Source organism: Bos indicus x Bos taurus, chromosome 25, assembly GCF_003369695.1.
Source record: "Bos indicus x Bos taurus breed Angus x Brahman F1 hybrid chromosome 25, Bos_hybrid_MaternalHap_v2.0, whole genome shotgun sequence".
NCBI classification, from domain to species: domain Eukaryota; kingdom Metazoa; phylum Chordata; class Mammalia; order Artiodactyla; family Bovidae; genus Bos; species Bos indicus x Bos taurus.
The window spans coordinates 16341386-16357520 of record NC_040100.1 but is presented as its reverse complement, the minus strand read 5'-3'; the positions used below and the strand labels follow the sequence as shown (position 1 = coordinate 16357520).

At 56.3% G+C, this 16135-nt stretch overlaps 3 protein-coding genes across 5 annotated transcripts; all 3 read left to right on the top strand.

Annotated features, from left to right (window-relative positions):
• Nucleotides 1-273: 273 nt before the first annotated feature.
• On the top strand, nt 274-5998 carry GDPD3 (glycerophosphodiester phosphodiesterase domain containing 3). Of its 3 annotated transcripts, none has more exons than XR_003508585.1 (10): nt 274-797; nt 1075-1117; nt 1348-1483; nt 1571-1616; nt 1754-1872; nt 1954-2043; nt 2348-2481; nt 3835-3899; nt 4001-4052; nt 5803-5820. XR_003508585.1 is itself a non-coding variant. In XM_027526590.1 (10 exons), the coding sequence occupies exons 1-10, from the start codon at nt 659-661 to the stop codon at nt 5938-5940; spliced, it is 957 nt and encodes a 318-aa protein (XP_027382391.1). In that variant the 5' UTR covers nt 274-658; the 3' UTR covers nt 5941-5998. The 3 variants fall into 3 exon arrangements, 2 of the variants coding, with proteins under 2 accessions (XP_027382391.1, XP_027382392.1); XM_027526590.1 differs by having other exon boundaries at nt 3835-3894; nt 5803-5998; XM_027526591.1 differs by having other exon boundaries at nt 704-1147; nt 3835-3894; nt 5803-5998.
• A 1525-nt stretch (nt 5999-7523) lies between these two features.
• Nucleotides 7524-10607, top strand: YPEL3 (yippee like 3). Its single transcript, XM_027526588.1, is given in 5 exon segments — nt 7524-8050; nt 8053-8240; nt 8346-8389; nt 8604-8712; nt 10112-10607. Coding segments are annotated over 5 exon segments (468 nt in total). The 5' UTR covers nt 7524-8013; the 3' UTR covers nt 10202-10607.
• Nucleotides 10608-11008: 401 nt separating this feature from the next.
• TBX6 (T-box 6) lies at nt 11009-15868 on the top strand. Its single transcript, XM_027526936.1, has 8 exons — nt 11009-11863; nt 11950-12187; nt 13088-13355; nt 13465-13611; nt 13710-13780; nt 14809-14882; nt 14965-15148; nt 15241-15868. The coding sequence occupies exons 1-8, from the start codon at nt 11746-11748 to the stop codon at nt 15452-15454; spliced, it is 1314 nt and encodes a 437-aa protein (XP_027382737.1). The 5' UTR covers nt 11009-11745; the 3' UTR covers nt 15455-15868.
• Nucleotides 15869-16135: the final 267 nt, after the last annotated feature.

Here is a 16135-nt window from a genome sequence, read left to right as displayed (position 1 = left end):
ACTGGCCAGGGTTGAGGATGGGAGTGGGATCTAGACTCCTGGACAGAGTGGGGTCTTGTTGTTCAGTCACTAATTCATGTCCAGCTCCTTGCGACCTCAAGGACTGCAGCCTGCCAGGCTCCTCTATCTTCCACTCTCGCATGGAGTTTGCTCCAATTCATGTCTGTTGAGTCGGGGTCAGTTTCCCCCTTAGTCATTGTCCTGTCCCCTCTCTAATAGCTTCCTGTCTAATTGGCTGGAGGTGATTCGAGAGTGACTCAGGGACACCCTGCACACCCCCAGATTCTCTGGAAACGGCAAAGAGTGTATATATACTCTGGCAACAGGCACCAGCGGGAAGGCAGAGTGGTAGTGGACCTGCCAGGGGGAGGGTTGACTTGATTTCCCTGGTGTGGCCACGGAGACAGGGAGGCTGGGCTGTGCGAAGGGCCTGGGGTACGAGGCCCAGAGCTGCCTGGTCTCTTCTGCCTCTACCCCATCCCCAGTTCAGCCCTGCAGTCTGGCCTCGAGCCAGCAGCAGGCTCAGCAGGTCCCTAGGGGTGTGGTGGCGGCTGGTGGTGGAGCCAGCCTACATCAGCCAGGCAGTCAGTGAAGCAGCACAGTTCACCGGGAAAAGCTGAGTTCCACGGCTCCCAGAGCCTGGAGAGGCGGCGTGGCCATGAGCCCTCTGCTGTACTACGCCCTGCCCGCCCTGGGCAGCTATGTCATGCTGTCCTTCTTCTTCCTGCGCCGACCTCGCCTGCTGCACACACCGTGGGTTCCAGCCTTCCGTCCCCGCCTGGGGGCCCACCGTGGAGGTGAGCTGGGCTGGGGTAGGCACGGGGTGGCCACTCCTGAGGATGGAGTGAGGACTGCAAGGCAGGTGGACAGCAGAGAGGGGTAGGTCCCAAGGGCAGGATGTTAAAGGGAGGGCAGAGTTCAAAGTAGGCGGAGATAAGGATGGCAGGGCAAGAGATGGAATAGGGAATAAGAAGCCGTTCAACCTGTCCTGACTGGAAGTGATGAGACAGGGGACAGGGGATATGCGAGGAGGGAGGCCAGGCCCCAGGAACCCACGCTAGCTGCTCCACACAGGGTCTGGAGAACGCCTGGAGAACACCATGGAGGCCATGGAGAAGTGAGTCCACCTGCCTGGCTATGCTGCTGGGTAAGGTTGTGCCAGCTGTGTGAGGCATGATCCTAAGGGGTGCCATCCACTTCCTGATCTGGGTGACTGGAGCTCCTGGGAGTTGCGCAGTGCACCGCCTGCACATCCAGCCGGACCTGACGTTCCCCTCAGCCTCCCCACCACCCTGCCGTCTGGCTCATCCCTGTCCCCCAGCCACTTACTAAGCTTCGCTCTCATAGCTCCATGGCCCAGCGAGCAGACTTCCTGGAGCTCGACTGCCAGCTGACTCGGGATGGCGTGGTGGTGGTGTCACACGACAAAAACCTGTCCCGCCAGACAGGTGTAAACAGGGACGTGGGCAGCCTGAACTTTGAGGTGGGCTTTGCCGCAGCCCCCCACTGTGCCCAGAGAACCAACTCCCCTCCACACCCCTCCTGGTGACTTGCTCCCTGCCCTCCCTAGGACCTGCCCCTCTTAAAGGAAGAGCTAGAGGTCTACTTCTCACCAGGTAAGAGCGTGGGCTGCAAGCGCTGGGCTGAGCCTACTGGAGTGGGGTCCCGGCCTCAACCTCCTGCCCCCTCTTCTCCTCTGGGACCGCCCCCACCCCAGCAATCCTCCTCCCATCCTTCTCCCCACCACCCCCAGGCCACTTTGCACGCGGGGCCGACCGGCACATGATGCGTCTGGAGGACTTGTTCCGGAGGTTCCCACGGACGCCCATGAGTGTGGAAGTCAAAGAGCGAAATGAAGAGCTCATTCACAAGGTGGTGCTGCGGGCAGGGGTGGCTCGGGTCCAGGGCTGGACGGAGGCCTGACTCCCCCTCCACTCCCCCTCCTCCTCCCAGATAGCATGCCTGGTGAGGCACTATGACCGCAACGAAATCACCATCTGGGCCTCGGAGAAGAGCTCCATCATGAAGAAATGCAAGGCTGCTGTAAGTCCCCATCCCGCTCTGCATCTCTGTGCCTCCCCAGGCAGCCTAGGCCAGGGGGGTCTGGGGATGCTGGAGGAGCCTTGAACAGGGTCTCCAGGGGTAGGGCTGCGGGAGGCAGGGGAAGTGTGTGAGCAGAGTCGTGCCAGAGGGACAGGGCTTGGAACGCTGGGCCCAGATGTGGCTTTGCTCCTGCAGGTGGTAGGGTTTCCTGAATGTCAAAAATTGTTTCTCCCGCAGCCCAAGCCTCCTCTCCGCTCCCCCTGGAGCAGATTGATCCCCCGTCTTACTTCCTCTTGTTTCCTAGAACCCTGAGATGCCCACCTCCTTCACACTGAGCCGAGGGTTCTGGGTGCTGCTGTTCTATTACCTGGGGCTGCTGCCCTTCATCTCCATCCCCGAGAAGTTCTTCATGTGTTTCCTGCCGACCATCATCAACAGGTACCTACTAGGTCCCCGTCTATCTTCCAAATTCTCCCCCAGGCTTCTGGCCCCAGAAACCTGAAATTAATGCATTGCTAATCAACTCTACTGTGATATAAAATTAAAAGTTTCAAAAAAAGAGAAATACCCACCACCTCAAACCTGATTGTGCAGGGTCCCATGTAGAGCAGGAGATCCCAGTGTCCCCAGCTCCCTGACCACCCTCAAGGATCACCCACAGGGGCTTTTGAAGATAATGGTTCTCACCAAGGATTCATGAATACCAACCCCCCAAAAAAAACTTCTCTGTAAATGTGTGATAATGTGGATGGAGTTTTAGGACAAGGGTGCATTTATTCATCCATTCATCCAACAAATGTATCTTGAATGCCTACTCTGTTTTACATGCACTTGCACTAGTAAATAAGACCAGCGTGAGTTGGGTAGGGCCCTCCAGGAGCTTACAGTCTGCTTGAGGAGGTGGTTATTAATTATAGCATCACTCTCTGATTCTCAAACAGAAAGGCATTTTCCTGCCTGGAGATAAGGATTAACAAAGTAACAGCTGAGCAAAGTAGCAGGAATTTGGATACTTGGCCAGCTCTCCCTCTGGGACCCTTCTATTGCCTTCTGAGCCCTCTCTGTAGCTGTCCCAGTGCTTTCTGCTCGCCTCTGTTGTCTTCAGGGAAGCTCCCAGCCAACCCCCAACCCCTACCCCCCATCCCACAAAGAGATCATTTTACTGCAGAACTTGGTGTATATCACGTTTTATCCAGGGTTTGCAAGGTGTTTTCACATCCTTTAGTTTATTTGAGCCTTACCTCTTACCAACCCCAGGAGATACAGGAATCATGACCCCACAGGACCCATGGAGGATCTGAGGCTCAGAGAGGTTCTGTAATTTGCCCAAGGTCACACAGCACACAGACCCTGCTCCTGAGCACTGTAACAGCCTCTAAAGTCACCCCTAGAGTGGGGCAATCAGGGACCAACAGCTGACCTGTGAAGTGCTGTCTGGCCTTGAAATTGGTCAGGCCTAACCATGAGGAGCTCCAGACTGCCTATCCAGTTTGGGAATCTTGCTGGGTTGTGGCCCCAGCCCCACCATGGATGGGCTGTGTGACGTTGGGCAAGTCACTTTCGTTCTCTTAAGTCTCTGTTCTTCTGTAAAACAGTGAGGGCAGAGGCATACCCTCAAAGCATGGAGTCAGGGTCACTGAGTAGTGGGTGACTTATTCCTCTGTGCAACCTCAGAGACTCTTCCAGAAGGAGTGGGGTGAGGCTGCTTGAAGGGTCACTACCACCCCACCCCACCCCACCCCTGTGACAGAGAGAGACCCAGGGGCTGACCACACCACCACCTCTCCACAGGACCTACTTCCCGTTTTCCCACCCAGGGCTGAATCAACTGGCGGCTGTGGTTGCCAAATGGTGAGGTGGGCGAGAAGGCTGGGTGGGGTGTCCCCACAGAGACCCATCCCCGCCCTTCCCCTTAGTCCCCTCTCATCATGACCTTTGTGACCCTGCTGCCCTCCAGGCTCATCATGAGGAAGAGTCTGATCCAACACCTGCAGCAGCGAGGGGTGCAGGTGAGCAAGTGGTGGTTCACAGCGTGGGCCTGCTGGCTCTGCTGCTGACTGGCTGGGTCACTTGGCAGGTCACTGTCTGAGTCTCGGTTTCTTAATCTGTAAAATGGGGATAATGGTGTTTTAAACTCCTGTGGATATGTAGGCAGTACTTAGTAAGTGCTTTATAAAGGCTGGTCATTGTGATGATGATGGTGTATGGAACTGTCCCAATCCCTGATGAGGGGGCTGGGAAGAGACCACGGGGTCCGGGGAAAGATCAGATCAGCCCACCCTCTCCTGTCCCCGAGCATCAGCTCTGACAAGGTCATTTAATTAGCAGACCTTGGATGAGAACTGACTGTGTTGAGACCACAGGCATTGTGGTCCTGGGGAAGGAGCAGAGAGTGTACCATCATGGGCAGGGGAGGAAAAGCAGGCATTACAGGGGCAGCCAGTGGGCAGAAAGGGGACAGAGTGCTGTTATCTGTGGGGCCAGAGAAGACCTAGAAGAAGTGAGCCGGCTCGCAGGGAGGGGAACGGGAGAGTGTCTTGGCAGGAGGCTCAGTGTATGGGAAGGTCAGGAGAAGCAAGAGGCCAGCAGAGGAACTGAGGGGTCCCACTAGCCTGCAGTCTGGAGAAAGTGGCACCAGGGCCCTGGAGAAGGTAGCCCAGGAACCTCAGTGAGGAACTCAGACTTCAACCCAAAGGGAAGGGACGTTTTTGAGGGCCTTAAGCAGGGGAGAGACCTGATTCAATGGAGCCTTGTCAAGTGAGGGTCACGCCAGCCACCACGTGGAGGAGGGATTGTGAGGGCCAGTGTGGAGGCAGTCACTGGGTAGCTGATGCTGCCACTGACGGGACTGGGGCTTAGGTGGCAGCAGCGAGGATGGATGGAAGGGTTAAGTCACAGACAGGCCCAGACTCGGCCACTGATTGGATGTGGGGGTGAGTGAGGCCTGGGGATGACATAGCTCTTTCAGATTAGGCCTTCTGCTCTGCCATCTTCACTGTAACTCCGGACAGTTGGACTGTCATTCTGATTTGTCAAAATAAGAAACTGAGAGGTCCAGCCAGTGACTTAGCCCAGGCTACAAATACTGTCTCCACCTGCTTCAGTGCCTGCAGGAGAGGACTCAGGAGGCAGGGAAGATGCAGTCTGAGCAGCAGCAGATAGGGGCAGGTTGGGAGATATGGGCAGGCTGGTAAATGTTCCACTACCAACTTGGGGGGCTAGGGGGAGGGGAGCCTTGATTTGAACATTAGGTAATTTCCTTGCTGTATACACGCCCACCTTGGCGGATTTCAGGTTACCAACCTGAATTCACTGAACGGAGTTGGGAAGAGATATATCATGTGGTAGCATGATATATTATATAGCATTTCCATCTTACACATTCGATAGAGGTAGGTGACTTCCAGAACATGGAATCAAATGTAGTAATCAGGAAGTGATGAGTTTTGAGTGTTGATTACCTTTGTTTTGAATATAATTTATTGAATTGTAAGTTTATATAATACTTAATAGTGATTGTGTTTAGACTTCCCTGGTGGTCCAGTGGTTAAGACTCGGCACTTCCACTGCAGGGGGTGTGGGTTCAATCCCTGGTTGAGGAACTGGAGATGCCCCCACCCCCTGCCAAAAAAAAAGGAGGGTGTGTTTAATAACCAGTTTGCAAAATTCCTGAAAATGTAGGGATCGGTTCCAGCATCTGGATACAAGGGGGAGTGCCCGGTAGTTGTTGGGAAACTTCAAGCTCCTCCTTCCCCCCAGGTGGTATTTTGGTGCCTTAATGAAGAGTCAGACTTCGAAGCAGCCTTCAACCTGGGGGCCACTGGTGTCATAACTGATTACCCAACAGCCCTGAGGTGCTACCTGGACAGTCGTGGACCACCTGCCCTGGCCTCCTAACCTAGAGGTTCCTCATCCTCTCCTCTGTTTCTCTTCTCCAATAAATATATTCTTCTCAGCCACGTCTTTGTGCTTTGGGGGACGGGGTGGGGGTGGGGGGTAGATTCTAGAAGACTACAAAGATGGCAGCTTGTGACGGAAGAGGCCAGCTGAGGGCCACAATCTGAGGCCCTCAACCACCCTGAGCCACTGGTTCCACGACATTCCAGTTTGAGAGTAATGCCACACCCTATGCCAACCTGGCCTCCACTGTACTCAGGAATGTCGCTTGCAAGGCCCCCTGCACCTTCAGAGCCACAGACAATGGGTCCATTCTCCTGAGGACATTAAGAGCCCCAAGCACACAGCAAAGGACCTGACTTGCCCCAGCAAGTCCATCTGCCCATCTGCTACCTTAGCCATTCCAGTGTTCCATTCCCAGGTCTCCGACTCCAGAAGCTTCTCCAATTCCTCCACCCCCTGGAGCCCTACTACCCTATTCATTTAATGAATCACGTATTTCACAGATTATCAACTATAGGCCAGGCTGGGTACTGGGACCAACGCAAGGACCAAGACAAGTCTATATGGCAGACACATGTTTAAACATTTTCATTTTAAACCCAGTTAAGAGGTGAGAAAGGGGACAACAGTTAACCCAGCCTGATAACCCTGCAGGGCATCCGAGGAGGCTGCCTGGAAGAGGGGACACACAACAGTAGGAATGGGCTTGTTCTGAGGCTGTGGCTCCCAGGGTTCTAACACGGATGGATACCTTTAGCTTTTCCCATCCGAGAGTCTGTCCCTAGTGCTATATAGCAAGAACCATGGACCAAAGTGAGAATCTCAACTTCTCTTTATCAGCTGGATAAGCTCTGGGGAGCTGCTGGACCTCTGCGGACCTCAGCTCCCCGGGAAAATGGAAACAATAGCAGAAGCTACCTCCTCCGATTGCTGTGGGGTTTAAGGGAGTGGGCACGAGCGGTGGGTAAACGTTCGCAGATAATTATGACTATTGTTTCCCGGGGCCGTGCGTCCAGTCCAGACACCATCTTCCTCCTAATCCTAGGTCAGGTCAGGTATCTCAGATCCTCGCCCCTTCGAGGACCGCGGGAGGCCAGGTGGGCGACGAGGCCCGGGCCGTGGGGCAGGCCGGCTGGGTTTCGGGCCGCAGCCGCATTTCCGGGCCGGCCTGGGCCGGGAGCAGGGGGAAGGGCAGCCCAGGCCTGCGCTGGCCACTGTGTGACGCGCCCCCTCATTTGCATACTGCACGCCGATTGGTCACGGCGGCCGCCGGGACCAGAGGCCGGCCCCCTCCCCCTCCCGCCGCAGCGGCGGCAGCAGCTGGTCTCGGTGTAAACAAGTCGCGGCGGCTGCGAACCCGGGCCGGGGGGGACGGCGCCCACCAGGAGCGCCCCCCTCTCCCAGGCCAGGCCACCCCGGCAGACCGGATCCCCGCGCGCCCAGGCGAGGTGAGGACCGCATCGTCAGGGCTGCGCGTCGCCCCGCGCCCCCGCCCCGGCGGCGAGGACTGCCCCTTCCCTCGGCGCCCGCCCCCCACCCCTACTCCCCAGGTGAGCCCCGGGGTCTCAGGTAAGGCTCCGCGATGCAGGTAAGACCCCCTTGGCATAGGTAAGGCCCCAGCGCCCCCGGGTAAGAGCCCCTCCCCTCCTAGATGACCCTCCACCCTCAGTGAGGCCTCCTGCCTTCTCCAGGTGAGGGATCCTCTCCCCAGGTGAACTCTCTGGACCTCAAGGGAAGTCACCCCCAACCCCTGCAGTTCAGATGAGGTCGTAAGGACCATACAATCCCCAACCCCTTGCAAGCTACCCCTAAACGAAGAACTGACAGTCATCTATTCTGGAGCCCCTTCCTCCAGTTTCAATTGCTAGGTCAGCAGGGGTGAGGCCGAAAGCAGGTGGGTGACTCATTTGAGGCTCCTCCTAGCCTCAGTTTCCCCATTGATGCAACTTGAGGCCTCCTCCATGAGTCAAAACTGAGAGCTCTGGCCCCTGAAGAGGCTGCTGGCTCTGGGGAGAGAACACAGCAGCCAAGTGTGACAGAGAGAGTCCCCGTGGCCCAGGGCGTGCCTGCATGTGTGTAGCCAGGGTCCTGACAGCCCACTCCGTCCCCTGCAGGCACTGGGCTCCCTCTGCTCCCCGTGGGCCGCTCCCCGCGTGGGGCCACTGCCCCCGGCCCCCGCCATGGTGCGGATTTCAAAGCCCAAGACGTTTCAGGCCTACCTGGATGATTGTCACCGGAGGTATAGCTGTGCCCACTGCCGCGCTCACCTGGCCAACCACGACGACCTCATCTCCAAGGTAACCAGGTCACAGCTGGGGCTGGAATGGGAGACTAGAGGGGCTGCCTGGCAGCTCCCCACCAGTAGCCCTGACACCCCTTCCTCTCTCCCTCCCACCCTTTAGTCCTTCCAGGGCAGTCAGGGGCGAGCCTACCTCTTCAACTCTGTGTGAGTATCTACTCTCCTGTCTTCTTTTCTCTGACCTCTGTTGTGAGTTGTGACCCCTGCCATCATACTGAGACTCTCAAGAGTCTCCTGGTTTGGGTAGGAAGCTGTGCTCCCCCTTCTCTTGAGTGCTAAGGACAGATACAGTTGGATCCAAGCTAGAGGGGGGCTTTGTGATGGAGGGACCCTCCCTGGGACTGCTCCCGTGTCCCCACAGGGTGAACGTGGGCTGCGGGCCAGCCGAGGAGCGGGTGCTGCTGACAGGCCTCCATGCTGTCGCTGACATCCATTGTGAAAACTGCAAGACCACTTTGGGCTGGAAATATGTGAGTCAGTGACCTCTGACCTCAGGCTAGCCTTTGACCTGACCTCATATCACCTCCTCCTCACAGGCAGTCATCTGGTAATCTTTCAGGGTGTACAGGTCCAAGTCACCCAAGTCAAACTTGTCTTTTCTTCCCTTGACCATGTTCTCTCCTCTCACATCCTACAAGGGCTTTTAAGGTTTTTCTCTTAACTCACACTTCTCCTCGCAGCCACGAGCATTCCCATTTTTGAGATGAGGATATAATCAGAATGACTGTTTATTGAATACTTATGTGCCAGACACTGTTACATGCTTGGCATATCTTATCTCATTCACTCATTACAGCAATCCTGTAGGTAGTCTGTTATTATCTCCACTTTACAGAAGAAGAAAGGAAGGCCCAGAGATGTTAGGTAACTTCCCCAAGGTCACACAGCTGGTAAGTAACACAACAGGGACCAGAATCCTCATTTTCTCTCTCTTTTTTAAACTCCAAACCCTTGACCCCCAGCTTCGTATTGCCATTCAGAGGATCAGAGAAGTTGCCCCAAACCCCACAGCAACGTAGAGTTTGGGTCCATGAGCCTCCTTTTCCACTGCCCTCATCACCACTGCTGTTCTTCAGCGTCTGATTTCACTATCCTCTCATTTCCTTATTGGTAGTGGAAGATAAAGGGACCCACTGACACCCAAGATTGTTATGGGGATCAGATTAGATGTAGCAAAAGGAGATGCTCTTGGGAAATTGCGAGGGACAGGAATCCTCGGGCATCTCTTGGAGCTGTAGTGCCTCTGGGAGGTGAATGCCCCGGGCAGAGACAGAACCGTGCGGCCCTGCCATAGATTTGCTCTGTGTTCCTGGACAGGTGGTTTGCCCGCTCTGGACCTCTGTAAAATAAAGAAGTGGCCTAATCCAGAGGCCAAAAATTCAAGTGCTTGTAGAGCCAAGCAGATTCTGTGGATCTGCAAAAGGGGCAACGTAGATCTCCAGAGGGGGACATTCTGGCCAAATGGAATGAGCACGACCTTCCCCATGTTTTAGTATCTGAAAGTTATTTTTATTAAACTCTCTGTTGGTTGAACAAAACATATGCATAGGCCAAAATTGGTCCTGAGGCTACCAGTTTGTATTCCCTGGAACTTCTGAGAAGCTTCCATATCCTCTCTCTGTTGGAGCCAACATTAGTATTAATACTTGAAAAGTACCTGTCACTCAGAGAGTTCTGTCTATCCCCTATTAGTGAGATACCTGGCCCTGCCATATACCAGCTCTGTGTCTGTGGGCAGGTGGCTTGGTTTCTTAGGTGATAGTTTCCTCATATGTAAAATGGGGCCCATCATATTCACTCCCCAACCCCTACCCTTTTGGTTAGGCCCTGCCCTACCTCCAAGCATAACAGCCTCTTCCCTCCTTTCAGGAACAGGCCTTCGAGAGCAGCCAGAAGTACAAAGAGGGGAAGTACATCATTGAACTCAACCACATGATCAAAGACAACGGCTGGGACTGACCCCTGCTCCTGACGCATGTGGCGCCAGCCCGGCCTGGCCGCCAGGGGGCGCCACTGGCTTCTCTTCACCCGAACGGAGCTCTGGACCCTCAGGCCCCCTACGGAGGAAGGATCCAGCTCCTGTACATATATTTTATTGCATGCACTGTGACCTTGGGGGGAGATCGGAAGGTGGACAAAGTGGACGACACCCCCGCACCTCCCTGCGATCTGGCTGGCTTGGATCTCGTTTTTAAACCCCTTCCTACCCCGCCTGCCCTCTAGATATGGCCTGTGTGCTGCTCTCTTGGCCCCAGTGCACCATCTGCCCCGTGACGTTCTCCCACCGAGCCCCTCTTACCCTACGCGTGTCTGCTCCCCTTGTTCTGTAGCGTTTGTACATAATAAAACAATGGAGTGGAGACAGCCCCAGGCTCATGTGGAATCGGGAAGGGGGTACTCAGATGCGGATTCCTGCCTCTATAGACCTGTTCCCCTTTGAGTCCCGGAGGCATGGGGTAGGCACGGCGGTCAAAGGTGGGAGCCTTCGCTTCTGGGACTCAGCTGTCTTCTCTAGAACCCGCGACGGATCTCACTGCTGGCAGAGATCCCGGAGCCCTTTCTAGCTCGTTAGGCCTTGACCTCAGCTGATCGGCATCTTCTCAGCCTAAGCGTTTTGACGCCGCCTAGGGGCAGCTCTCCTGGGAGGCAACCGCGCAGCGGGTTTCACCGCCCACCTCGTCTCAACTACAGCTTCCAGCGGCCCCAGCGGCATCCGCCTGTTCCCTTCGCGCCGAAGGTCGGCGCTAAGCCTGCTGGGTAGTGTAGTTCCGAGGGTTCCCCAACGCGGGACCTTCTGGGAAACCGGGACGTCCGCGGTCAGAGACCGTCGAGCTGTGAACGTCTCTAAACTTTTGAGACTTGGCCGAGGCTGGAGGTTTTAGAGAATGGGAGCAGGGAAGGACTCCAGCGTTCAGGCCTCGGCTGCGGACTCTTCGAGGTCCCCAGTGCCCCGCGTAACAATAAGCTTAGGCCGCGTCCCTCCAGCCCTGCTCCTTCCCTCCAGTCATGCTTCCTCCCTCCAAGTCTCGTCCTCCAAGTGAAGTGGGGGGTCACCTGCCAGAAAAGTCTGGGGCGCCAAGGTCTGCCCTAGGATTCCAGGCTCCATCCCAGCGTCCAGGCCCCGCCCCTCAGTAGCTTATCCCTAGCCGGGGCTCCCCCCGTGGGAACGGGGACCAGCTGGCCGGAAGCGCCAAACTGCGTCCCTGTCGAGCCCCGGGGATCAATCAGGCCGAGGAGTTAATTATGTAATGAGGGGGCAGGGGGTCGGGGCTAATGAAGCCTGGGGGGAAGGGGAGGAGGGGAGGGTACCCAGGTATCCGGCCCCCTCTTGGACCCCTTCCAGGCCCCAGGGGTCTCCACCCCGGCCTAACTCCAGGGCCCCAAAGAGGGGAGGGGCTGTGATCCTGGATCTGGAAGGGGCTGAGCTGTGAGCTATAAAGGGGGCATCTCTCAGCACTGGGGCACTGTAGGCAGCGTGTCCCGAGGCCAGACAGGACTACTCCATGTACCACCCACGAGAGTTGTACCCCTCCCTGGGGACTGGCTACCGCCTTGGGCCCCCCCAGCCTGGAGCAGATTCCAGCTTCCCGCCTGCCCTGGCAGAGGGCTACCGCTACCCTGGTGAGCAGAGAGAATTGAGTTCGGTGTAAGAATTGGGGTGGGGGCTGTGGCCCTCAGCTGGCCCCTCATTCTCCTCCCATCTCCAGATCTGGACACTCCCAAACTGGATTGCTTCCTCTCTGGGATTGAGGCTGCTCCCCGAACTCTGGCAGCTCCCCCACCTCTACCCCCGCTGCCCCCAGCCCTGGGCACTGAGCCGTCGCCCCCTTCAGCCCCAGAGGGCCTTCATTCACTCCCTGGAGTCAGCCTGAGCCTGGAGAACCGGGAGCTGTGGAAAGAGTTCAACTCCGTGGGAACAGAGATGATCATCACCAAAGCTGGGAGGTGAGGGGGCTGGGCCAGGGTCAGAGAACCCAGTGTGTTCCTGGTGAGGGAAGGGCAGAGTTCCTGGGGATGGGGCTAGTGTGGGGATTTCTAAGGGGGCTAGACCTCTGCCTGAGTTCAGAGTGTGACTGTGGCCTGGGTCAGGGGTCATTCTGTGGCAAGGGTCAAGGGTCAGTCTGTGGTCTGACTGGTTTAGGAACTAACCTATGGCAAGGGTCCTAGATCTTTCTGGGCTAGGGACAGGAAGTCCAGCTGGGCTTTAAGTTAGTATGTGGCCTAGATAAGGGGTCAGTCTGCACCTAGATTCAAGATTCAGACTATAACGGGGGTCAAGGGCCAGCCACTGACCAGCATCAGGGAAATCTGGCCAGGATCAGGGGTCAGTATGTGACTAGTTCTGGGGTCATCTTGTTGGCAGAGGTATGGTCAGTATGGTCAGTGGGTCTTTCTCTAGCCCAGGGACTCAGGCACTAGCACGTGAGTCCTCTTTTTATTTTCTCTGAAGCAAGTTTGTCCAGCAGCTGTAGATTCTGGTGCTGAAGATGAAGTAAGGAGACCAGGGTGGGGAGCAGAAGGCTCCTGGCAAGATTTCTGGGGGGAAAGTGTGTCACTCCTGCTTCTGCAAGTGGGTTTGAGGGGTTAGGGGTCCAGACTCTGCTCCTACCCTGCTGTGTGACTCTGGTCACATCACCTGACCTGTCTGTCCTGTTTCTTATCTGTAAAATGGGATGAGACAGGGCTTACAGCTCTAAGATCCTGCCTTCTGAGTTCTGATTCCACGTTCCTCGAGTCTCTGTGACAGAACTGGATGAGCCAGTGACTATGCCACCTTGCTGGTGCTGTGCTCACCCCTGACTAGTGGGTAGCTCCAGGCCTCTCTGGTCCCTTCCCCCATTCCAGGCGCATGTTCCCTGCTTGCCGAGTATCAGTCACTGGCCTGGACCCCGAGGCCCGCTACCTGTTTCTTCTGGACGTGGTCCCGGTGGATGGGGCTCGCTACCGCTGGCAGGGCCGGCGCTGGGAGCCCAGCGGCAAGGCAGAGCCCCGCCTGCCTGACCGTGTTTACATTCACCCGGACTCCCCTGCCACTGGAGCCCACTGGATGCGGCAGCCTGTGTCTTTCCACCGTGTCAAGCTCACCAACAGCACACTGGACCCCCATGGCCACGTGAGGCCCAGGCTGGAACACCCCCGCCCCCGCCCCCCCCCCCCCGCCCCCGCCATGAGGGTTGGAGTGGGACCAGGGTAGGGAGTCACTCCTCTTTCTTCCCTCCCAGCTGATCTTGCATTCCATGCATAAGTATCAGCCCCGCATACACTTGGTGCGGGCAGCCCAGCTCTGCAGCCAACACTGGGGGGGCGTTGCCTCCTTCCACTTCCCGGAGACCACGTTCATCTCTGTGACAGCCTACCAGAACCCACGGGTGAGTGACCCTGCTGGAGCGGGTGGCATCACCCTGCCCTGGCTGCAAGAGTCTTGATTCTGGGTGTACAGCATCCTCCCCCCACCCCCCACCCCCAGATCACGCAACTGAAGATTGCAGCCAACCCCTTTGCCAAGGGCTTCCGGGAGAATGGCCGAAACTGTAAGAGGTGGGCATCATTCACTCATTCAGTCGTTGTCATCAAATGTTTACTGGTTGTGTGCTGGGCACTGTGCTGGACTCCTGGAACCCAACGTAAGTAAACATGTGTTGTCACTCATTGATCTGACAAATACTTATTTAGTACCTGCTTATGTGCCGGGCACAGTTCTAGGCAGTGAAGATGCAGAACAAACCAAAGCCCCTGCCCTCATGGAACTGATACTCTAGTGGGCAGAGCAGACAAGTAAACAAGAGAAGTAAATATGTTAGGGATATATATGTGGGATAAGTTCTATAGAAAAAAAAAAGCAAGGAAGATCAGGACTGGAGAGATGAGTCCTGGAAAGCCCTCACTAAGAGGACGTTTGTGAAGACTCGGAGGAAGTATGGAAGGGAACCATGTGAGTATCTGGGAACATGCCAGGGGCCTGGGGTAGGAGCATGCTACAGTATGGCTGGTGTGGAGTGAGAGAGGCAATAGGGAGCCAGATTATGGTGGGCTGTAAAGGTTTGGTTAGGACATTAGCTTCTTCTAACTAACCCTAACCCCTCAGAGCTGGCCTTTGCCCTCAAGACACTTAGAGTCAGGCAGAAGAGATAGATATTAACTCAAGGATCACCCTGATGAATGTAACAGTCTCGCTCTTGACAAGTTATCAAGGTAGCCCAGTGGAAAGAACCTGTCTGCCAATGCAGGAGATGTGAATTTGATCCCTGGATTAGGAAGATCCCCTGGAGAAAGACATGGCAACACACTTCAGTATTCTTGCCTGGGCAATCCCATGGACAGAGGAGCCTGGCGGGCTACAATCCATGGGGTCACAAAAGAGTCCGACACAACTTAGCAACTAAACAACTGCTGTTTTCTAGTCATTTAATTCTCTGTCCTTCCATTCCTTCTTCTGTAAAATGGGTATAATAATGGCACCTACCTGATAGGGTCCCTGGGTGAAGTACCTGGCACCTGGTTTAAGCGCCATTATTACCATCATCATCACCATTATCATCATCACCATCATCATCACTGTCCCCCAGGGAGCGAGATGCCCGTGTGAAGAGGAAACTGCGGGGCCCAGAGCCGGCAGCCACAGCGGGCTATGGGAGTGGAGGTAAGTGTCGTTCCGGAGGTGATGGGACCAGGCCTGAGATGCCGATCCTCCTTAACCCGCTCTGGCCCTTCTGTCTCCCCAGATGCTCCAGGTGGTCCCTGTGATTCCACACTGGGTGGGGATGTTCGGGAGTCAGACCCAGAGCAGGCCCCAGTGCCTGGGGAAGCTGCCCCTGCCCCAGCTCCTCCCTGCGGTGGCCCCAGTGCTGAGGCCTACCTGCTGCACCCTGCCGCTTTCCACGGGGCCCCCAGTCACCTTCCAACCAGGTGAGTGGGTCAGGGGCACAGGGCTGGGCTGTTCCGGGCTGAGGTGGGGGGAGGTTCCCTCTCCCCTGTCCTGATATCTTTCCGCTCTTCAGGAATCCCAGCTTCCCGGAGGCTCCAGACTCTGGGCGCCCAGCGCCCTACTCAGCCGCCTTCCTGGAGCTGCAGCCCGGGCCAGCAGGCTCAGGATACCCAGCAGCAGCACCCTCAGCATCCTTTGCCTCGCACTTCCTCCAAGGGGGCCCCTTCCCACTGCCCTACCCTGGGCCTGGGGCTTACCTAGATGTGGGCTCCAAACCAATGTACTGAGCCTTTGCTAAGCCCCCTGCCTGCCTCCCTCCCCATCTTCCAGTTCCCTTCCCCCAGGCCTGTTGCCCCCTCACTTCCACTACCCCTTCCCCCACACCAAATGGCTGCCTTGGGCCTCCCTCACCCCACTTCACACTTTGATTTCGCTCCCACCCCCCTCTGGCTTCAAAGCTCTGGCTAAGCCGCTGGGAGTCCAGCTGGGGCCAGCTTCCCCTTCCAGGCTCTCACCTCGGTGTGAATGGAGGGGGCTCTGCCTGGCCAAATGGGGCCTGGGACCAGCACTCCCACCCCCAGCCTCACCCTTGGGCTCTACAAGTCCTACCCCCTCTCCCCAGGGCGAGCCACACGGGTCTGTTCTCAGGTCCAGAGTATTTTTGTTAATAAAACTCGAAGGACATCAGTGCTCTGGAAACACTGGGCTAATGGTCTTTGGCCCTGAGTGGGGCTGGGTGAGCAGAGGAGACGCAGGCCCCAATCAAGACTTGTCATTTCCAGCTGCTTGACCTTGTGAATCTAAGTCAATGCTCGGGGTCTGCTTCCTCTTCAGAAAGATGGAGAAATCTGTCTTGACATGCCATTCTGAGAATTAAATGGGGCTGCCCGAGAACCCAGCCTTCTCCCTGGCACTCAGGAAGCCCCCAGGAGCAATCACTGGCACTGGACGGGGACCAGGAGGCTGTG